Source organism: Felis catus, chromosome C2 (assembly GCF_018350175.1).
Source record: "Felis catus isolate Fca126 chromosome C2, F.catus_Fca126_mat1.0, whole genome shotgun sequence".
Classification (NCBI taxonomy): Eukaryota; Metazoa; Chordata; class Mammalia; order Carnivora; family Felidae; genus Felis; species Felis catus.
The window spans coordinates 837205-860085 of NC_058376.1; the positions used below are offsets into that span (position 1 = coordinate 837205).

Sequence of the window (22881 nt, forward strand, 5' to 3'; positions counted from 1 at the left end):
GGGCCGTCGGGGTATCCGCGCTCCCGGGTGGCAGGCTGGCCCCGGCTGGCAGGAGAGGAGGTGCCCGTGGGGCAGGACAGAGCCCTCAGGCAGAGCGGAGGGTCGCAGGTGCTCCCCCAGGGGCAGGTGGACTCGAGCGCCCTGAGGCGGCATCACCGGGACAGCAGTGCCTGCAACGGGGTCCCCATACCTGTCCCCTCCTCAGCCAAGGTTTGTCTGCATGGCGTTTACCCCCCAAACACAAAGTCTGGGCCAGGAGCCACCCTCTTGGAGCCCTCGCCCCTGATTCTTTCCAGCCACCTCAAGTTACAAGAAATGGACAATATTTCAGGTGGTGGTGGACGCCCAGAGATGTTTGTGTTTCTGGCCCACGTTGTGACGTCGCTGGCATTTTAAAGATCAGGGCTTTGATTCAAAAGCGGCAGGATGCCGAGGACCCTGGAGAGCTTTCTGGAAACCTGCCTCTGTGCTTTGCCGCACCCCATTCCGACCAGCTCTGCTCGCAATCTCTCCGGACCACGGTTCCATAGCCTGGGGTCCTCAGATGGCCGAGGTGATGTTGTAATAGGTCAGTTTATAAGACCTCAGAAAGCTTATTGTATATAAGTTCGGCTTAAAGTCACCTTTCATGAATAATTGAGATAAAAGGCTTCTGTAGTTCCCTATTAGGGTTATCGGAAGTTCCTAACCTCCCTATCTTGCTTCTGGGACCTCGCCTGCTTGCTGAATAGATCACTTAGGATGCAAAACGCTCCCCCAGCCCCTCTACCAAGGTCTGGCCTAGGCAAGACCAACATGTAAAAGGCACGTACTCGCTGCCCCACGGCATCTTAGGTGTCTAACTATGATTGGTCATTTTAAACCCTCTTAGGACAAAGAACTTTAAATTGATAGGTTCCCACCGAAACTGACGTCTGTGTGTCACGATATAACTGGCTACCGTGAAAGGCTGTAGATTGTAATTGGTTAACCAAATAATGACGTATTCTGACTTGCTAAAATCCATATAAGCTCACTGCTACCTTTGTTCGGGGCCATTCTCTGTACTTTTCTCCTTACGATCAGGAGATCAGGTTTGGCCCGGCCGTGAATAAAATCTTGCCTCGCTTCTATTTGGCGTCTGGTGGTTTTTTTCGACAGCACTCTGTTTCATTTGGAGGTCCCACCGAGATTCTGTGACCACCCGAAATTCAGAGGCTGAAGCGGAACAGCTAAGGGAGAGCTCCCGAGGGACGTTCCTGGGCCCCGCTTTCCGTTCTCAGACCTGGCTTAAGTAAGGTACGTGAGGCGGTGCCTATTTTCTATTTTCAGTTTTCTGTTTTCTGTTTTCTGTTACTGGTTGGATCTGACTCTAGGAGGGAAGGCTGGATGCGGGTTAACTTCCCCCTAGCTGGTGTCTGGTGGAGATGTCCCCAGCACCGCCTGGGTCTCCGGACCGTCTGGGTTGGGTTGATCACCCCAACCGTTTGTTCTATGTTCAGTGCTCTGTGTGCCCTGTTAAACATTTCCTGTTAACCTATCATTATCTCTGGTGTGACCCACTGTTTAGCCTCTGTCATCGGTCAGTCTTTGTCCAAGCCTTGCTCCCCCCTTAAATGCACGCTAAATAACTTCTCTGGTTTCAGAAAAAGAAGAAAGAACTATGGCTTTAACTTAAAGCCATCCTGGCTGCGGACATATTGCCAACTGGACTGGCCGACATTCTCTGGGGTTGACTGGCCCCCAGAGGGCTCCTATAATCTTAACCTTGCTTATGCCGTCCGCAGGATTTGTCATGATGTCCATCCTGACCGGGAGCCATATGCTGTGACTTGGGTCGACCTCCTAGAAGACCCACCTTCCTGGCTGAGAGAGTGCCAGAAATGGCCAAAAGCCATCATCTGGGATTTCCCTTTCCCACTCCCCTTCCTGCTCTCCTCCAAACTCCAAACCCTTGCTTCCTGTCACTCAGCCTTCAAAGAGGCTTTACCCAGTGCTTCAGGAGATACATGAAGGTGGGGACTTGTTATCTGATCCTCAGGGACCACCTCCTTATCTGCAGAGCTAGCTATCCCCACTAGCTCCCCAGGAACCAAAAGCCGAAGGAGATCCTTTGACTACTCCCCCACATACCAGATCAGGAGCCCTCTATAGAGGAGAACACCAGTCCTCTGATGCCCCAGTTCCCATCCTTCCTCTTAGGCAAACGGCTCCGGCTCCTAGTCCAGACGGGCAGCCAACACGCCCGATGCTGGTCTACACTCCTTTCTCCACCACGGACCTCTACAACTGGAAAACTCAGAACCTGCCTTTCTCTGAAAACCCCCAGGGCCTAATTGACTTATTGAGCTCTATTTTCACCACCCACTTACCCTCTTGGGAAGATTGTCACCAACTCTTGCAGGTCTCACTGACTTCCGAGGAAAGGGCCCGAGTGCTCCGGGAAGCCACGAGAGCAGTCCTTGGCCCAGATGGAATGCCTACCACAGACCTTCACGGAATTGAGCACGTTTTTCCTTCCGCGCCGCCCCAGTGGGGCCCGAACACGGATAACGGTAGGGAGCATCCACCCCAGTATCGCCAGATTCTGTTACAGGGGTTCCGCGCAGCAGCACAAAAGCCCACCGATCTGACAAAAATTCATGACACGGTCCAAGGACCGAATGAGTCACCTGCAGCCTTCCTAGAAAGGCTTTACCAGGCTTTCCGCTTATATTCTCCTATTGATCCTGAGGCAGCAGAGAACCGAAAAACCATTAATACGGATTTCGATTCTCAGTCGGCCCCAGACATCCGTAAAAACTCCAAAAATTAGAAGGATTCGAAGGAAAGGTGATTTCAGAGTTGGTAGAAATAGCCCAGCGAGTTTTTCAGAGCCAGGACAGCCCTGCCATTGTGCAAGGGAAGGAAATAGGGAAGGTCCTCGTAGCAGCCGGGGGAAAACCACCGGGCAACAGCAAAGGACAGGGGAGGCCTCAACCCCGCCAGAAAGGACCCCGAGCAACGAGCAACGTTGGGAAAAAATCAATGTGCTTATTGCAAAAAAGAAGGACGTTGGAAAGATAAATGCCCCAAGGGTTTAAAAACTCCCCTACTCTTTTTGATGAGGCTCTTCGAAGGGATTTGGTCCCCTACCGGGAGAGCCACCCAGATGTTACGCTGTTACAACATGTAGATGACTTGCTCCTAGCTGCCGACTCCTTAGAGAGCTGCACAAAGGCTACGGAGGACCTGCTAAGGGAATTAGATGTCCTGGGATATAAAGTTTCTGCAAAAAAGGCGCAAATTTGCTTGGACTCTGTAATATACTTGGGCTACCAACTGCATGAAGGCAAGCGATCGCTGGGGCCGGAAAGAATCCAAGCTATCCTCAACATTCCTAAACCCACAACTAAAGGCAGATCAGGGAGTTCCTAGGGGCCGCCGGGTATTGCTGTCTCTGGATACCCAGTTGCGCTGAAATGGCGAAACCCCTGTACTCTGCCGCTGGGGGTGAAGGAACCGAGATGGTCCGGGGAGAACAAGAAGATAGGGCTTTGGAGCAGATCAAGAGCGCCCTCAGCCAAGCCCCGGCCCCAGCCTTACCTGCTATTACCAAACCCTTCCAACTATTTGAGCATGAGATCCGGGGAATTGCGAAAGGGGTCCTAACTCACACTTGGACTAACCAACGCTTGGACAAGACCTTCAGATCACAGGACCTCACCCAGTAGCATCACTGCTGCGCTCCCCGCCAGACCGATGGATCTCTAATGTGCGAATCATCCAGGATCAGGTATTGCGTCTAGACCCTCCACGCATCACTTTCCTGAAGACAGAGGCTTTGAATCCAGCCACGTTGCTGCCTGATAGGGACTCAGAGGCCCCACTCCACGATTGCTTGGAAACCGTGAGTACTCTTACGGGACTGAGGGGGGACTTAAGAGATCAACCTCTGTCAAAGGTGGACTTCGAGCTGTTCACTGATGGCAGCAGTCTTGTCGAAGATGGAATCGGATGTGCAGGTGCAGCTGTAGTGACTCAGGACCAGGTTCTCTGGGCCCAAGTCCTGGAGCACGACACTTCTGCCCAAAGAGCAGAGCTGATAGCCCTAGCCCAGGCCCTCAGATGGGCAAAGGGAAAAACGGTGAACATTTTCACGGGTAGCAGGTACGCCTTCGCCACCGCCCAGGTTCATGGAGCTCTATATAAGGAAAGAGGACTGTTAACATCAGGAGGGAAGGAAATTAAAAATAAAAAAGAAATCCTGGCCCTACTGGAAGCCTGATGGCTTCCTAAAAAGGTGGCTATTATACATCGCAAGAGCCACCAAAAGGCAGACTCGCCCCAAGCAGAAGGAAACGCCTCTGCTGACGCAACAGCAAAGGCCACAGCAGAAAGAGATGTTCTTCCGATTAAGATTTTGCCTCTGCTGCCCCCACGCTTTCTCCCCACGGGACCGTCTTATACCAAAGAAGAGCTACGCCTGATGAAAACCTAGAGGGCAAAAAGAGATGACCAGCATTGGTATCGCCTCGAGGATGGACGCATCTTCATGCCAGGAGCTATAGGAGGGACCTGGTGCCCGCAAGTCCACAGCCCTACACATCTAGGGGCAACCTAGTTGTCTGAACTAGCCCAAAGGGACTATTTTATCCCAAACCTTAATAAAACCGTAAAAAGCCTAGTAGACCGATGCAAAGCCTGTGCTCAGACTAACCCATCTCCCAAGTTTAATTTTTCAGGGCAGAGACGACGCGGACAGATGCCTGGAGAAATATGGGAACTTGACTTCACTGAGATGAAACAGGGACTCTATGGCTATCATTATCTCCTCGTTCTAGTGGACACCTTCTCTGGATGGGTAGAGGCTTTACCCACGACAACAGAGTCAGCTCAGAGAGTAGCTAAGAAATTACTCAGTGAATTGGTTCCCCGGAGTGGCATCCCTATTGGTCTGGGGTCAGATAATGGCCCAGATATCTAAAATGTTGGCCAAAAGCTTACAAATAAATTGGAAATTACGTTGTGCCTACCACCCCCGAAGTTCAGGGCAGGTAGAAAGAACGAATAGAACTCTAAAAGAAACCTTGACTGAATTAATTCCAGAAACTTGCGAAAACTGGGTAGGCCTCCTTCCTGTTGCCCTCCTCAGAGGGCGCTGTATACCTTACGTAAGAAGGGCATCCCCCCCCCCTTGAAATCCTATTTGGAAGACCACCTCCCTTGCTTCCAAAACTGGGAGATGAACAATGGGCGGAAATCTCAAACCAACACCTAGGTTTTGTTCCCCAGTCTCGATTTACGAGGGAACCCATTTCTATCATCCTAGTGCCCCTCTTTGTAGGACCGGGGGTTGCAGGATCCATTGGCGTAAGTACTGCCGCTCTCATCACAGGGGATCAGAACTTCAAATTACTAAGCAAACACATTGATCAGGATATATCAGAATTAGAAAGGAATATCGATAAACTGTCTGAATCCATAAACTCTTTAGCCGAGGTGGTACTTCAGAATCGGAGGGGCTTAGACCTGTTATTGTTACCACAAGGAGGGCTTTGGATGGCCCTTGGGGGACAATGCTGTTTTTATGTCAATAATTCAAGAATCGTCAAGCAGAGCTTGAGTCAGGTCAGACAACGACTAGAGGAAAGAGAAAGGCAAAGATGAATTAGTCAAAATTGGTATGAGTCTATATTCTCCTGGTTGCCTTGGCTAACGACTCTCCTAAGTGCCCTTGTGGGACCCCTTATCTTTCTCTTTCTAGCTATGACTATAGGTCCCTGTTGATAAAACTACTACTCCAGTTCATAAATACAAAAATAGGATCTATGAAGCTTATGGTGTTACGTAGCCCATACGTCCCACTGGCCCAAATGCCAGATTAAGGCGATTCAAAGGTTTGAATAACTGGCAAACAGGAGCGGGGAGTGTAGGGGGCAGGAGAGCCCTCCCTGGGGCCCTGGCCTCTGCCGTCCCCTCCCCCCCCCCAGAGCTGCATCCAGTGAACACACTTCAAAGGGGCGGGGGCGGGGGCGGGGGTGGGGCAGGAAGGTATCGGCGGTCCTGCTTCATGGCTCATGGGCTGGAGCTGGAGGCCATCAGCCACATCAGATGAGGGACATCTGTCCTTGCCCTGCTCCTGCTTATCCACAGTGTCCCCCGCACTTCCTGTCCTCCCTCTCCTGCCTGGCCAAGCACGTCCTGGGGGGCCCTCTCCTGTTAGTCTGGGCCGGGAGCAGCCTGGGGCTCAGATCCACCGGTCCTCAGCCTCCTTGGGGCCCCGCTGCCCCTGCTGTGTCGATGCCCCCCCACTCCCCTCCCGGTCTCAGGCGTGCCTGCCAGCCCTGGGCCGCCCCGTCCTAGCTTGACCTTTCCACACCTGCCTGACCCTAAACTGATAGCCTTTGTGGGAGGGCAGTGTCCTGGGTCCAAGGTGGCCGGTCCCCCTGGTGGGTGGGACCTCCCCTTCGGCTGACCAAGCCTGGGGCCATTCCAGGGTGGGCTTTTCTGGCCCCGAAGCTGGGAAGGATCCCTCCTACCGGCCAAGAACCAGGATGCAGCCTCAGACCCCTCCTGGCCACGTGGCACTGTCCCTCTGCTTTGTCACCAGTACACACGGGGAACCGAGGCAGCGCAACTTGCCCTGGGTCACACAGCTGGTGGGGCCGGGGCTGCTGTTCACGAAGCCGTCATCTGGGATAAACTGAAGTTGGGGGGGGGGTCCAGATGGGGAGGAGGTGGGGCTGGGTCTCACCACCCTGGCTCGTGTCCTGGTCAGCGTCAGCAAGACAGGGCTGCTCTCGGGCCGGCCTTCTGGGCTCCGGGTCTTACCTGGCTGTGCCCCGAGGCCTGAGTGAATCTGGTGGGGGACGGACGCGGGGCCTGGCCTGGTTCCTGTCACGGTGGCAGAGGACACAGGCCATAGGAAGGTGTCTGCAGAGGTCCCCGAGCCTCGGCCCCCCCCCAAATCTCCCATGAGTCCTCCCCCTCACCGGGGCTCTGTGCCTCCTCTCTGGAGACCTCCGCGGGGAGAGGGACCCCTCATTCATTTCCCCACCTGGAGGGCAGAGCCCCCATCGGCTCGGTGCTGCGCCGGCCGGGTGTACCCAGCCGTCAGGACGTTTCCTCACCGTCCCAAGGCTGATCTGAAAGAGCCAGAAAGAGAAAGCTGTTCTGAGCCCGTGGGGCCTGGGCCCGGCATGCCCCTCGGGCTTGGGGCTGTGGTCCCTAGCCGCCCCATGGGGGTGGGGGGCCTCCTCCCTCCTCTTCTCGGGGACTCCAGGCGGGCCCACCGTGGGGCCGTGGGTGTCACCGGGCCTGGACCGTGCTCCAGGTGCGTGGTGTCCCCGGGAGCTTGCGCAACACTGTCTCGATATAAACCCAGGTGCTGGGGCAGCAGAGGCTCCGTGAGCGGCGATGGATGCGGGGCTGCTGCGTGTCATCCTGGGCACTGTCCTAGTGCGGGTGGAGACGGCCACGCAGGACCTCAATCTACACAAGGTGGCTCTTCTGTCTTACGTGGACAGGTCGGGCAGGGAGGGGCCTGCGTGTCCGCTCCACCGGCCCCGCCTCCGTCCCTCCAGCCCCCAGCCGACGCCACAGCAGCCACCCCGGGGGCCCCGGGGCCCACCCAGGTTGCTGAGGGCACGAGCCTCTCCTGGAGACGGGATGTGAGAGCAAGGACCCAGGGACCGGCAGGGCCAGAGCCCTCCCTGAGCGTTTCCTGTGGGCAGGCCGGCTGGCCCTGCGGGGTCTCCGGGGCCCGGGGCTCAGCGTGGTCACCTCCTGCTCCCGGATCGGTGGGGTCGCCCCCACCCTCCATGGCGCCACACCCCGTGGCGCCCGGAAGAGGCTTTCCCAGCGTGGGGCCTTTGGTTCCCGTCTAGATGCTTCTTTGCCAGTCTGTGTTGGCTGCTGAGTCAGGAGCACACCAGAAGGCATAGAGATGACAGACGTTGGGGACACAAATTCTTTTCTCTTGCAAAACGATCAGTTTCTGAGTTTCAGATGGAAGTTCTGGGCTCCAGGTGGGTGTCCGAAGGCAGAAGTCCCCTCCCCCGGCTGTGCCCTTCCTGCGGGGGACGGTTGCTGGCCGCCCCCTCCTGTCTTTGGGCTCCAGTCACCGCTGGCCCTGGCGTCCTGGCCCCAAGGACAGGGCATCGCCGTCTGATGGGCCGGAGGGGCTTCTCAGGAGGGTGGTGACCGTCGCTTTGCCACAAGGGCTTGTTGACCTTTCAGACCTGCCCAGGTGGTGTGGGTCTGCTCCCTGACCCTGCCCCTGCCCCTGCCCAGGTGGTGTGGGCTCTGCTCCCTTGGACGGGGCTCCGGCTTCTCTGTCTAGATTGTAGGATTTTGGCGAGAAGCTGGTGTGGCCTCCAGCCAAAACCTGGCGCTAGAGACCCCAAAGAGGCTGGAGGCCTTGTTCCTGACCTTGAGTGGAGATGAGCTGACGGGGAAGGCTGCGGACGACAGGTGAGGGGCCCCAGGGGGTTCCCGGGAGCTCCGGCAGGAACAGGCGCGTGAGGCCAGCCCCAGGCTGCACCGGCTGTAGCTGCGGGAGCTGGACGGTGTCCCTTTGGTGGACCGGTCCCCGCTGTGTCCAAAATACCAGACCTTGACCCGCTTCCCCAGCCCCACACCCCCAGGGTCCCACAGCTGCCACAAGTCAATCTGCTCCTAGATCTGAAGATAAGCGTAGAGTTTTGAAAAAAACCCCATTAACTGAAAAGAGAGAAAACAGTGCTGGGGCCCCTGGGGGTCACAGACCCAGGGGGGCAGAGGCTGGCGGGGCCCCGGCCCCGCCCCTCCGCCACCCTCGGCCTGCCCCAGGCCCTCCTGGGTATGGATCCGGGGCTGGAGCCCTTTGTGAAGATGCGTTCCCCTCTCCGCACTCCTGTTATGGGGCCCGGCACAAGGAACGCCGGCCGGCCTTTCCCTAATGAGCCCTTTGCTCCCTTCCAGCTCAGGAAGTTGTGAGACAGAAAACATAGTGGGCTCAGAAACCGATGTTTCGGGGAGATTTGTTTTTCCTGGTAAGAACCGCTGCCCGGTTGTCACAGTTACCACCCCCTGGCCCTGCACGCCAGCTCTCCTCGGCTCTGCCGTTCCCTGCGCTGTTCTTCATGCTGTTCCCTGTGCTCCTCCTCATGCCCCAGACCCTCCCATTCTCTCAGCACAAACTGGGCCATCGTTCAAGGCCTGGGTCCCCCCGGCCCTCTGCCTGGTGTTACTGGAGGGTCTGGATGCTGGTCGGGGACAGGATGGAGTCAGACCCTGCCCAACCCGGTGCACGCGGGCTCTCCTCCCCCCGCCCCCCAGGCCACAGGGAGATCCACGTGATAGACACGGACTACGAGCAGGACGCCATTCTGAGGGTGTCCCTGCACTGGCAGGGCCAGGATTTCCACATGCTCAAATACTTTAGTAAGCGCACCCCGCGGTGGGGGCTGGCCTCGCTCCCGCGTCCCGGGGACGGCCCAGCCCAGCCCCCTGGTGTCCCCACAGCTCGGAGCCTCGAGGACGAGTACGGACCAGGCTTCTAGAGGTTCCGGGAGTTGACAGCTGATGTAGAGCTGTACCTGGTGGCCCGGCACGGTGAGTCCCAGGCCTTCCGGGCGGGGGTTGAGCTGGGGACCCCGAGGGTGGGGTCCGGGGGCCAGTCCCACAGCACCTCACGCTCCCCTGTCCCGCAGGGAGGTGTGCCAAGCTCCTGAAGGAGGTGAGCCTCGCCCCCCGCTGTGCCGAGCCCCCAGGCTGAGTCTCCCGGCCTGACAGGGGCCCTGGGTCACTCTGGATCCACTCTGCCAGATGGGGACCCTGAAGGCTGGGGGACTGAGGACAGGGCTGGGAGAGGGAAGGGGAGAGGCGGAGCCCGTACGTCCCACCCAGGTGGGGACACGGACCCCGTGTCTCAGGTTCCCACTGTGCCGGCCCATCCCCTGCTTGAGCCCCGAGAGGTGGGGGATTATCACCCTGCTTTGCAGGTAGAGAAACTGAGGCCCAGGGAGGCTGCTCACAGTCATGCATCTAAGACACGGGCTCCCACCTGTGGCCCCAACCACTGCCCTGAGGCCCTGCCCTTCTGTGTCTCAGGAGCTGATCTAGAGGATCCCCTGACCCCAGGCCAGCATGGTCCGAGCCCCCACCCGCCTGGCCTGCCCTGGCCCCAGGGGGCGGCTCGCACCCGCTCCGAATAAACCCCATGCCAAACCCACTGCCCTGAGTGTCTTTCTTGGGAAGGTGGGCCTGGGGGGTGACAGGTGGGTGCAGTGGGTGTGTGTCCCATGACTTCCCTGAAGCAGCAGCAAAGCTAAGTGTTGCGTGTTTGTTCACCGTGAACGGTGGCATGTGTGAACCACTCAGGTCCCGTCCCTGGCTGGACCTTTGCCCAGACAGGGCTGGGCTGGGGGGCCGCCTCTGGGCAGGCTGTCCCGTGTTTCCTTCCCTGTGGGGCCCGGGGGCCACACAGCTCAGACGCAGGGTGACAGCCCCTGGAACCTCCCCCCTTCCCGCCTGGAGGGTCTCACCCGGCCCTGCCCTGCTCGGGGCCCACGAGCCAGGCTCCCCGGGTGCGTGGGCCCCGCAACCATCCTCCCACCACTGTCCCGCTCCCAGAGAGCCTGAGCGGCCCCGAGCCGGGCATCCTTGAGCTGAGCTGCTGGTTTAGTCTCTCAGATGAAAGGGGACCACACTGCATTTCTGCCTACATTCTCCCATGGCTCCCTCTTGCCCGAAAGTCAGATCCCACAGGCATGCAGCCCAAAGTCCTCCAGTCAAGGCCGCTCTTCTGTCCACCCGCTGGCTTCCACCCACCCTCCCCTGCGTGATCAGCTCAGCCCTTTCAGTGTCCGGGTCCCCTCATGCACCCTGTCACCCTGTGTCCTACACTGACCGATCGCCCCACTTCCTTTCCATCAGCTGGGGCTGAGACCACAGGGCAGACAGGGTGTCCTGGTCAGGGCAGAGAAAGTGGGGAAGGTCTCAGCCTAGGATGACCAGGCTCACAGGGAGCAGCTGCCTCACGGGTGAGGCCAAGCAGCGCTGGGGGGCTGGTGGGGACCGGCCCAGCCCCAGCAGAAACCGCCCCCGCTCAGGCGTCCGGCACCCTCCGCCAAGGCCTGCCTGGAGGGAGGCCTGCCCGAGGCGGGGGCCTGCCCGGGACCTGCCGGACCGAATCCCGAGCCAGGCTCCCGACAGACCCATGTTGCTCGAAGCTGCCCCTGACAGGTTAGAGGGGACAACTGGGACTTTCCACGCATCCGTCCGCCCGAAGCTCACAGTGCTGGGTGGTCCGCGTGCCGGTGGGCTCACCGGCTCGGGCAGCCGCCACAAGCTCCACGGGCCTGGAGGGGGGGCGGCGGGGCTCGGGGAGCAATGCGGCACCAAGAGTTTATGTCTCACGCATCTGGAGCCCGGGTGCTGATGGGTCGGTCTCTGCTGAGAGCCCTCTTCCGGCCTGGAGCCCGTGGGTTTCCGGCTGTGCCCTCGCCAGGCCCCTGCCCCACACACCCCGGAGAGACCTCTGTGTCTTGCCTCCCTCCTCTCAGAAGGGCGCCAGTCCTACCCTCACGACCTCCCCCCACCCCGTCACCCCCTCAGAGGCCCCGTCTCCAGGCACAGCCACAGTGAGGATTGAGGCTTCAACCGTTGCATTTCTGGAGACACGATTCAGTCCCTAACGAAAGCCAGCGGGATTCAGAGGCTGACTCTGGGTCCAGGGCCTCCGCACTGCGTCCTAAGTGCACGCGCTGCTGGACGTACGAGGAAACAGAAAAGGACGGCTGAGCTGCACACAACGAACAGGAGCGCTGCTAAATGTGACCCGGGGGCGCCTGGGCGGCTCGGTTGGTTGAGCATCTGACCGGCTCAAGTCATGATCTCACAGTTCGTGAGTTCAAGCCCCGCGTCGGGCTCTGTGCTTCAGATTCTGTGTCTCCCTCTCTCCCTGCCCCTCCCCTGTTCACGCTCTGTCTCTGTCTCAAAAATGAATAAACATTAAAAAGAATAAAATCAAAAGTGAGCCGGAGAAGATCCGTGGGCAGAGCGAGAAGACAGGTGGAGAGCGGCCTGGTACGGACACAAAGGGACGAAAGGAAGGCAGGCTCAAGGGACTAACTCGCCGACGAGACGGCAGAATTAAACAGCTGGCTAACGAACCCAGAACGAGCGAGCCAATGGGGCCGGGGGGCAGCGCGACGGGGGCCACCAGGAGAGCCAGGCGGGGACGCCAGTGCCGCGTGGCACAGCAGCCGAGACGAAAGCTTGCCCGGACGGGCGTAGGGGACCGCAGGGGGCACGAGCCAGTGGCCGCGAGCCCGGGACACGCCGGCACAGGCTGTCTAAGCTGAGGAGCAGAGAATGACCGCCAGTGGCCGGGGTCGGGCGTGTGAAGTGCTCCCAGGAAGAGAAGGGAGCGAAAATTGGGCAGAAAAAGATTTGAAGAAACAGAGGCAAAGATATGCCCACTTGACCGAACACGTCCCGGGCGCAGGGAAGCCAGAGCAGGATGAAAGAAACCACCCCCAGGGACATCGTGCTCAAGTGGACGCAGCGGCTTGGGGACGACGTTCACGGAGCCGCAGAGAAAAGGCGCTTCGCAGCCAGAGGCCGTGACACCTGGCTTCTCGTGGCACGGGACGCAGGCACATCTCTGAAACCAACTCGGAGTTCTGGGAAATCAAGTGTATTTTTAAGTGTATTTTTAAAATTTATGTATTTACTCTTGGGGTGGGGGGCATGAGCAGGGGAGGGGCGGAAAGAGAGGGAGGGAGAGAATCCCAAGCTGACTCAGGGCAGAGTCCGACGCGGGGTGCAAACCCACGAACTGTGACATCCTGACCTGAGCCAAAATCATGAGTGGGATGCTTAGCCGACTGAGCCCCCGGGGGCCCCAATAAAGCTACGCTTCGAGAAATCAACGTGGAGAGATTTCTCCCTCGTTTACCTGTGGCACAATAAATTACTGCTAGCGTGTTCCTCAGGCAGAGGGAAATTGCAGGCGACGCCCCCCGAGGTCCGCGGGGAGGACGGCGGCGCAGGGGATGCCGGGAGAGCGCGCTCAGCGGGGACAGAGGGTCAGTGACCTCCCGTGATCGCAAGACTCCGCTTCTCCGCCACGTGTTTCTTGCCTGTCAGTCCGGACCCAAGAACGCTCCCTTCTTTCCTCTAGAGGCGCAAACCTGTCCAGATCTGTCCAGTGGGGGCTCCCCCCGGACAGCCGCTGAGTCCTTTTGACACACTTCCCTGATTCCTCAAACACGTGTTTACTGGAAACACTCCGAGTCCTTTCCTGTTGTCCGTGACCCCACCCTGGAGTCATCCCCCCACGGAGCCGGCTCCTTCTTGCAGAGAGCGGTGTTGAGAAAGCAGGATCCGAGAGCCAGGTGCCCCTCGCTCCCTCCTCACTGGGCTGGCATGGGCTTGGCCTCAGCAGAGAGACGCCCCCCGCTTTCCAACCCCGAGAAGACCGTCGCCCTCTGACGCATCCCGGAGCGCACAGAAAGCCGTTTCGGGCTCGCTCCCCCAAACCGCCGCGAAGGACGAGCCTCAGAAAATCCAGAACTCAGGGTTTGTTTGGGGTTCCTTTACTCTTTAGCCTGAGAATATACAGAAAAAAAATCAGGGCTGATTCCGCTGACCCCGTTCGGGTGTTACATCATTCGTCTATTATACAGTTTGACTCCTTTTAAAAAGTTTTAAATGTTTGTTTATTTTTGACAGAGAGAGACAGATGGAGTGCGAGATGGGGAGGGGCAGAGAGAGAGAGGGAGACACGGAATCTGCAGCCGGCTCCAGGCTCCGAGCTGTCAGCACAGAGCCCGATGCGGGGCTCGGACTTGTAAACCCCAATATGATGACCTGAGCCGAAGTCGGACGCTCAACTGACGGAGCCACCCAGGCGCCCCTGTGCAGTTGAATCTCACTCGTTTGCTTTTGATGTAATAGGTTACCCAGATCCCAAAGTCAAAGCGACACCAAGGAGGCATGCAGGGGGAGGGGGGTGTAACTTCCTCCCCGGCCCTACCTACCCTACCTGCCCCTGGGGGGGGGGGCGCACTCCTTAGACTCCGATTTCTCCCTTCTGGGTTTCTTCTGGCAGAAGGAGGCAGACACACACGTTCTGAGTCTCACCCGCCCGCTTCGCGTGCCCTTCGGCACTTTGTTCTTTCACTTGACGGTACACCCGCGTGTCACGTCACCCGACACCAGTTCACGGAGCCTTCCCACTGCGTGCGTCGCCGCGTAGGGCTCCGCTGCGGGCACACCGTCTTTGCGCCAACCAAGCTCCCGTGTGTGGCCATTTAGGTGGCTTCCAACGGCGTTCCGTTAGAAACGGTGCTTTGGTGAGTGAGCACCGCGCACATCCATTTTTTGTGTCGTGGCAGGTGATTCTTCGGGGTAAGTTCCTGAGCGGGCTTCTAGATCAGAAGATAAATGGGTTTTGTTAGACGTCACCACATTTCCCTGTATAGGAATCGTACCCTTTTGCGGTCTGAAGAGCCAAACGTGGCACGCTCGGGGCCCCACGGCCTGGCCAGGGAGCGTGTGGTGTGGCCGAGCTCTTCGACTTTTCGCCGGGTGATAGGTGATAACCAGTTATCGGTGTTGTTTTAATTTGCGCGTCTCCGACGGTGAATGAAAATGGAGACCGTCTCCGTTCATCGGGGCTGCCCTCATGAAGGACCATAGCCCTAAACGTCAGAGGTGGATTCTGTCCCAGCTCTGGAGGCTGGAGTTTGGAACCCAGATGGCTGGGTTGTGTCCTCCTGAGGCCTCTCTCACGGCCATCTCCTTCCCGTGTCCCCACACGGTCTCCCCTGTGTGTGTGTCTGTGTCTTAATCTCTTCTCATAAGGACCCCAGTTACGTTTAACCCATATGACCTCCTTTTGATTTAATCCCTCTTCAAAGGCTCCATCTCTAAATAGTGCTGCATTCTGAGGTGTTGGGGTCAGGACTTAAGCAGAGAAATTGGGGGGGGGGACACAATTCATAAGAAACATCTTTTCGTATGTTTAGGCACCACTTTAATTTTTTTTGTGTGAATCATCTGGTTGTGTCATTTGTCCATTTTTCTGATGAGTTTTTGGCCCTTTTTTCTTTAATTTTTAACTATTTGAGAGAGAGAGACAGAGAGACAGAGAGAGTGGGGGAGGGGCAGAGAGGCAGAGAGACAGAGAGGGAGAGACAGAGTCTCAAGCAGGCTCCACGCTGCCAGTGCAGAGCCCAATGTGGGGCTTGAACTCAGGAACTGTGAGATCCTGACCTGAGGCAAAGTCGGACACTTAAATGACTGAGCCACTCAGGTGCCCTTTTTCTTAAATTTTTAAAAGTTCCTTATAGAGCATGGCTATTAGCCCTTGCATGTGATATATGTTGGAAATACTTTCTCCAGATCTGTCATTCATCTTTTGACTTTGTGGCTTCTTTTGGTTACAAAGAAGTTTAAAAAATACAGACAGGTTATTTATCAATACTTTTTTTTTTATCGCATCTGGATGTTGATGCAAGTTAGTGTGGCCTGTGGGTTTGTAATGGCCTGATTTGCCTCGGCTGCACGGTATTTCCCAGAATTCCCAGAAGGCGACAGCCTTACAGGGCTTATGGAATGATCTCCCACAGCGACATGGGGTCAAACTCCTGCCCCAAATCCCTTATTTGTGAATTCATATGCCTCCTGGTGGTTCTGCTTTCAGGAGTGAACTGATGGAATTAGAAAGCCTTTTCCTACATCCATGTGATAGGGAAATTCACCAATGATTTCACTCATTACTTGTGTGGTTCTGTTTCCACATTTAGTATCAGATCTTTGGTCCATTTGGTGTTTACTCTCGTGCATGAGGTGAATATGTTTCATTTTAATCTTCTTCCAGATGGAAATCCAGTTGCCCTGACAGCATTGATTTACAAAAACTGATTTTTTCCTGGGGTTTAAGACATCTCCTTTGCAGCACGACCTGTTCAATCTGGCTCAGGAGAGCCTACTGTATATATTTTTTCCCCAAATCTGCATTCCGTAAGATCATTTCGGGCTACCCAGATGTCTTTTTATCTCTACCATGTTTTATGGTTTCCAGCGACATTACGAGAATTTAAAGAACACGGCGTAACATCAAATGTGGCTCTTATCTTGTTAAGCCAGGTGTTCGTAGCCGTTCTCACAATCTGTGTGGTTCCAACGTGTGTGTCTGCCCCCAGCATTCCTGTTGCCATCCTGACCCCCAACATGATGGCGCTGGGAGGTGGGCTTTTGGAAGGTGACAAGGCCATGGGGGGTGGAGTGCCCATGAGGGGAATCGGCGCAGCCGGAGCCCCCCACGTCCCCCCGCCGTGAGGACACCGAGACGCCCTTGTCCATCCTGCAGGCACAGCTGACTGGAACACCCGGCGTCCAGAACTGGGAGAGATCAGTGTCTGTTGCGCGTAAGCCGCCCGGTGTGCGCTTTTGTGATGCCAGCCCCGGGGCACTAAGGGAGGCCGCCTGGGGTCCCAATGCAGGAAGCGTCTGTGGGGCTTCTGTTACCTCTTCCTTCTGCTGTGTTTCTCTCCGTTCACCTTAGTCTCCCTGAATGTTTTGTCAGGAATCTCCATGCGAAAAAACAGCAAATAGGATTACTCTGAAGCGTGGGGTGATATTTTTGTCCTTGTGTGTCATCTCCGGCTGCGAGGCGTGGGAGAAGCTGGCAGTCAGGGGCCCTCCTCAGCCACGTTCGAGGCCCGAGGCTCCCCAGGCTCCAGGGCAGTGGGAGCTTAGCTGCACGTCTGTGCCGGGGCTGGCTGGTTTACCTGTGTCCACCTTCGCCACGGGGCTCACCAAGGGCCGGGTGGTGGCTCATCAGGGGTCAGTCCTTAGACCTGGCAAGACACGTGGCTTTATCTTTCCTTCACCTTCCGCATCTCGCTTGTTTTGGTGTTAGAACCCTTGGAAGCCGACTGGCAAAGCCATTGGAAATGTAGTGTGCCCATTCCACCCCCACCCCCGGGGGATCCTGCCGGCCGCCTCCCCTTGGATTTCAGGGTCTCAGATCCAGCCAAGCCCTCTGCCTTCTGCTCCCAGGTAGGGGCTCAGATGATCCAGAGGTGAGAAACCCAGGCCCACAGAGAACTCTCACGGAAACTTGGGGGATGTGCAGCTCCCGGCCCGGGTCATGGAGTACAGAGGTGGGGGGCAGCAGGCCAAGCCTGGCCAGAGAGTGGGCGAGTCCAGACAGGTGGAGCGGAGGGGCAGAAGGAACAGGACATTCCGGGCTGGCTGCTGACTGTGTCGGGAGCAGGAGGCCAAGGCCAGCAGAGCAGAATAACGGGTGGTCAGGAGGGAGTGGGAGGTTTTTTTTTTTTTTCCTATTTTTAGTGATTGAGACAAAAGATCTGAAGTGCAGCTTCTAGAAGAACTGTTTGTGCCTTCCTTCCCTTGGTCTTGACTTTGGCCTGCTGCCAGCCACGGTTAAAGACCAGGGTCTCTGGCCTTCCCAGACTGAGCAAGGGAGAGGGTTGAATCCCCAGTGGTGTCAGTGGTTTGACCGGGGTTAGGATGCCCATTCTGGAACCGCCCAACAGAAGGAAGCAGACAGAAGCAGGGATCGGCACGGCAGTGTTGATGCTCCCCGGGGCCCAATCCCCATTCTCCAGCGCATCGGGGCGGGGCACAGGGGCCACCACTGAATAATAATGCCACCCCCTCGGGAAATGTCACCACCTTGCAAGGAGACAGGCCAGCGTGGTGTCTTGGTGGTCAGTGGCCGCCCACAGTGACCCACGCAGAGACATTTGAACGGGTTTACATGGGCCGGAGGGACTGCGCAGACCCGGGCCCCGCGGCAGGTGTGCTGGTGCAGACTTCCGGAAGATGGGGAGCGTCCTGCTCACTGCTCTTCTGACGTCGGTCTCAGCGCCTTGCGCCCAGGCTGTGTGGCTGGGAAGGCTGGACCCGAGGCAGGTAACGGCCCATCCGTTGGTGCCAGCACTGGCCTCGAGCCCCGTCGGTCCTAGGGGCCCAGGCCCCTCCTGTGGGGCTGCAGTCTCTGGGTTACCCTCCCGGTGCCGGCCCAGACCGGCACCGGCTACGGGGGGGACGGGTCAGCCTGAGTCAGGGGCCCTGGACTCCCAGACAAAGAGGATGCCTCAAGGGTCTGGGGGACCCGGCCCCCCTCACCTGCTCCTCTCCTCCCAGCTTCTGGGGTCCTGGTACGTTCTCGCCGTGGCCTCCGGTGAGAAGGGCTTTGCGGTGGAGAAGGCCACGAAGAACATCGAGGGTGTCGTGGTGACCCTTACTGCAGAAAACAATCTGAAAATGCTGTCCTCCAGACACAGGTGAGCGAGCTGTGCGCTGTGGGCCTGTGTCCCCGGAGAGCAGGTCTGGCGGGCCTCTGGGTGGGATCATGGTGGATGCGTGGATGCGGGAGGCCTCTCGGGGCGAGGCCCCCCCTCAGCTGCCGCCTAACGTGGGCTCGCGCATCATGTCTCGGAGCCGCTGGTAACCTTCCTCCCACACCCGCGTCTGCCTTCGGGAGCCATGGGGCCCTGGGTCCCGCTGGGACGGGCCTGGCCGTGGGACGAGCAAGGACAGAGGAGGTCTGGGGTCCGATGGCGGCCCCGCTATGTTGGCCCCGCGAGCACACACGGTCACGCGCGCCACGGTGTGGGCCACAAGGCCGCGTGGCTGGCTGTGTTCCGGTGAGGCTGGCGGAATCAGACATCCAAATCCAGAAGCCAGGCGTCTGGAGAGCCCCAGGCTCTGTGAAAAGCCACCGGTGACCTAAGGGCCACGCGGGTGGACGTAAGGGCCACGGGGGTGGCCGCGGGGCTGGGACGCCATTCCGGTGTCCGCTCTCTGGTGTGACTGGTTAGCAGCCCCTCCTGGTGCTGTGTCACCTGCACCTCTGGGGACCGCGGCCAGACGCTGGTTTGGAAAGACGGGTGGTGCCAAGCCCCGCTCCCCACCAGGACTGCAAGTGGGCCCTCTTACATTGAATTGAATTGAGTTGAGTTGAATTGAATTGAATTGAAGTCATCTGTTGGCCTTCGGATAGGAAATGCATTTGCATGGCTCAGAAATCAGTCCCCGAAGGTACTCAGAGCGGGTCCTTCCCACCTGCCCAGCCAGCCCGTCCCCTCCCTGCAGGTGACCCATGCTTGTGATTCGTGGCGGCTCCTCCGACACGGGCGGCCACACGCCAGCACACGTGTGTCACCGAGCCACGCACGCCGGGAACCTCTCCGTATCCGTCCACACAGGCTCTGCTCTCTCTTAGAACATTTCCCATTTTATTCTCTTCTGTCTTTATTGAGTTGTTAAAAATTGTGGTAAGATAAATGCAGCACAGAGACGGCCATCTTAACCACTTTCAAGGTCACAGTTCAGGGGCGTCAGGCGCATTCACACTGTCGTGCAGCCGTCTCCCCGTCTGTCCCCAGAACGTGTTCATCTTCCCAGTAGACTCTGTCCCGTTGCGTGTGGACCCTCCCCTCCCCCAGCCCCACCCTCCTACTCCTCCAGGGCCTCCGGTGAGCATCCACTCCTATAGGACGTGTCCCCCTGTGACGGGCCGACCTCAGCACGGTGTCCTCCAGCTTCGTCCACGTTGTAGCAGGTGCCGCGATTCCCCTCCCTTTTGAGGCTGACGTTCCGTGGTGTGGCCGGAGCACGTGGCAGCTCCCGCCTCTTGGTTTTGTAAATCACGCCGCCGTGAACGTGGGTGTGTAAGTCTCCCTTCAGATCTTGCTTTCAGTTCTGGGCGCTCGCAGCGGCGGGACTGCGGGGTCACACGGTGATTCCATGTCACATTTTCGGAGGCGCTCTGCTCTGTTTTTTTTTTTTTTTAAATATATGAAACTTATTGTCAAATTGGTTTCCATACAACACCCAGTGCTCATCCCAACACGTGCCCTCCTCGATACCCGTCATCCACCCTCCCCTCCCTCCCACCCCCCATCAGCCCTCAGTTCTCAGTTTTTGAGAGTCTCTTATGCTTTGGCTCTCTCCCACTCTAACCTCTTTTTTTTTTTTTTCCTTCGCCTCCCCCATGGGTTCCTGTTAAGTTTCTGTTGTGTTTTACAGCTGCGTATTGGTCCAGGAGGCTTCGTGCCAGCGCCCTGCTGCTGGGCAGACGGGGGTCTCCAATCTTTTGCAGTTGGAAACACACTTTGGGGAGCGGGCTCAGGGGTCTACCCGAAGGATAAATCTCTCGGAGTCCCTGTGGCTCCACGTCATACGTGGCCGGTCCCCTGAACAAGCGCCTGCCCCGGGCATTCCCTTACTCTTTGTTCTTTGCCGTCTGATGGGCAGCAGATGGCCCCGTGTCAACTTTTATGTACCTTCTCTAAGGGCAGGGGCCAGGGGCATCCTGGGACATGTCAACGTGGTTTGTGTGCTTCCTCCCCAACACGGGCTCAAACTCACAACCCTGAGATCAAGACCTGAGCCGAGATCAAGAGTCGGACGCTTAACTGAGTCACCCAGGCTCCCCTGGCTGTTCGTATCTTGGCATATTTTTCTGTTAGGTGTGTTTTTAGTGGTTTGTAAGAACCCTTCAGTTATTTGGGATCTTAGCCTCTCATCTGTGATAAAAATTAGTTGCAAATATAGTTCCCAGTTTGTAATTTTTCTTATAACATTGAGAAGGGTTTTTGTTTGTTTGTTTTATTTTTTTAATTTTAATTTTTTAAAGTTTATTTACTTATTTTGAGAGGGAGAGAAATTGTGAGTGAGGGAGGGTCAAAGAGAGAAAGAGGGAGAGAGAGAGAATCCCAAGTAGGTTCCACGCTGTCAGCACAGAGCCTGACACGGGGTTCGATCCCACAAACCATGAGATCATGCCTGAGGCTGAAATCTGGAGTCGGACCCTTAACCGCCTGAGCCCCCCAGGCACCCCAAGACCCACTGCCTGTCTGTTGTGTCGGTTCACTTTAGGGACTGAGTGGCCCCTTGTGATGCTGGGGCTCCTCACCCAAAATTGCAGAGGGCCCAGCGTCTGTCTGAGGCTCATTTTGCGCCCTCGCACCCCCACCACCCTGGGGAGGGAGCTGATCTGCACTTGGCTCTCGTGTAGCTCATTCCCGAGCCAGGCTGGATTCGCTGGAGAGCGAGGTTTCTGGGTAACGGGGGCCGTCAGAGGAAGCCAGGATCCCCTCTGCGACACGCTGGCGGCAGGCCGGGCCCCGGCGGCAGGACCTTTGTGTCCCGTGGTCCCGACTCTGGACCCTGAGCTGAGGACGGACGGTCTCTTTTCCAGGCTGGAGAGGTGTGACGTGGGCACAGTGTTGCTGCGGAGACAGAACTCTGGATGGGTGTTTGAGAACCCCTGTAAGGCGACAGCCTCCGCGGGTGCGGGGCAGCCTGGGGATGGGCTCGCTCGCCCGGCCAGCACTGCGGGAAGGGGAGGGGATCGGTCACCCCCAGACTCCCTCTGTAGTGTGCAGGGGGGTGGCCCTCTGCCCCCGTGGGGACAGGACCGGGGGAGTGTGACCCCGGATGAGCTGGGACAGGCCCTCGCCAGCTGGCCATCCGTCACCGGGGACCCGGGGACCACGGGGCTCTGGGGCTCTGAGCTTGCCGGGGGGCCTCTCGTGTCTCCCAGCCCTGGGCGTGTTAGACTACCGGGTACTGGGCACCAACTTCAGGGACTACGCCATCGTCTTCACCCAGCTGGAGTTCAAGGACGAGGCCTTCAGCACCGTGGAGCTCTACAGTGAGTGGCTGAGACCTCGGGCCCGCCCACAAACTCCCTGCCGGCAGCAGCCACGCTGTGCGGGAAGCACATCGTCCCAGGGTCCGGGGCTAGAGAGAGGGGTCCACCGCCTGGGCTGGCCCCTGTGCCCCCAGGGACCCGGCGCCTCATCCTGCACTCCCCCCGCTGCAAGAGGGGCGGCTGGGGCGTGGGGCACAGGTGTGAGGGTCCCCTCCTGCCCCGCAGGTCGGACGGAGCTGGCCAGCCAGGAGGCCGTGCGCCTCTTCACCAGGTGGAGCAGGGGCCTGGGCTTCCTGTCCCAGCAGCAGGCCGTGCTGCAGCGGGACCGTGAGTGTCCCCCGGGGCCGCCCCCATGCCCAAGAACCGGCTCACTTCCTCTGGTCTCGGGGACCCTCCCGGTCTCAGTGAGTCAGGCAGGACTGGGGGCGGGGGTGGTGGTTAGTTCTTCAAGGAGTCACCTGCTCCCTGGCCCAAGTCAGGCCGGCAGGGGAGGCCCCGTCTCGGGTGAGGTCGTGGGCCCGTCCTCACGCCTCCTCTTGTCCCTCCAGTCACCTGCGCGCACAAGGCCTTCCAGGTAAGCTGGCTTCCCGAGCATCACCCCGCGTCCTACACCCCAGTGCTCTGCAGCCGTGAAGGGCCAGGGACCCGGGTGGAGGCAGATGCCCCTCGGGGTGAACCTGGGGTCCCCCAGTGCTCTTCCTGGTTTTCAGTGAATGCTTCGGCCTCCAGCGGGGACAGTGCCCACTGTGTCCGGACCAGGCCGGCCAGGCACTGGCAACCTGCTCAGCCACCTGGGTGCTGGGTGCTGGGTGCTGGATGCTGGGTGCTGGGCAGGTGCTCCCAGGGACTCTTGCTGTGTTTCCAAATAAAGCGATTCCACAAACCGCTAGAGTTGCCTCTCACTCGTGTGCTGGGCTGGGCTCGGTGTCGAGGGCGGACAGAGATGGACAGGGCGCCGCTCTCGTGGGGCGCGGGCCGCACAGGGAGAGGATAGGGTGCGGTGGGCACACCCCGGCTGAACCACACGGCACAGAGAGCCAGCTCGGGGGCGAGAGGGCCGGCCTGCACTTGTGTCCCTCGGCAGAGTCCCTCTGGGTGAGGGGACCCGCGCACACGGGTCTCGGCCGGGGAGTGGGGGCTGGGCCGGAGGCAGCCGCTCCCCGGGGAGGGGTCACACAGCCCTGGGCCGATGGGAGGGTCGTCTGCCCGAGTGAGAGCAGGCCTGCGGTTCGAGT

General features: G+C 58.3%; 2 protein-coding genes across 2 annotated transcripts; both read left to right on the plus strand.

The window, feature by feature from the left end:
• The first annotated feature begins 7377 nt into the window (after positions 1-7377).
• Positions 7378-9887, plus strand: LOC101097601 (epididymal-specific lipocalin-8). The gene is given in 7 exon segments (XM_045036447.1): positions 7378-7461; positions 7545-7631; positions 8303-8433; positions 8923-8993; positions 9280-9384; positions 9466-9555; positions 9654-9887. Coding segments are annotated over 7 exon segments (633 nt in total). The 3' UTR covers positions 9719-9887.
• Positions 9888-17310: 7423 nt separating this feature from the next.
• On the plus strand, positions 17311-22529 carry LOC101097107 (epididymal-specific lipocalin-6). Its single transcript, XM_045036399.1, has 7 exons — positions 17311-17895; positions 18130-18269; positions 21191-21261; positions 21536-21646; positions 21872-21973; positions 22195-22220; positions 22357-22529. The coding sequence occupies exons 1-7, from the start codon at positions 17806-17808 to the stop codon at positions 22357-22359; spliced, it is 543 nt and encodes a 180-aa protein (XP_044892334.1). The 5' UTR covers positions 17311-17805; the 3' UTR covers positions 22360-22529.
• The last annotated feature ends 352 nt before the right edge of the window (positions 22530-22881 follow it).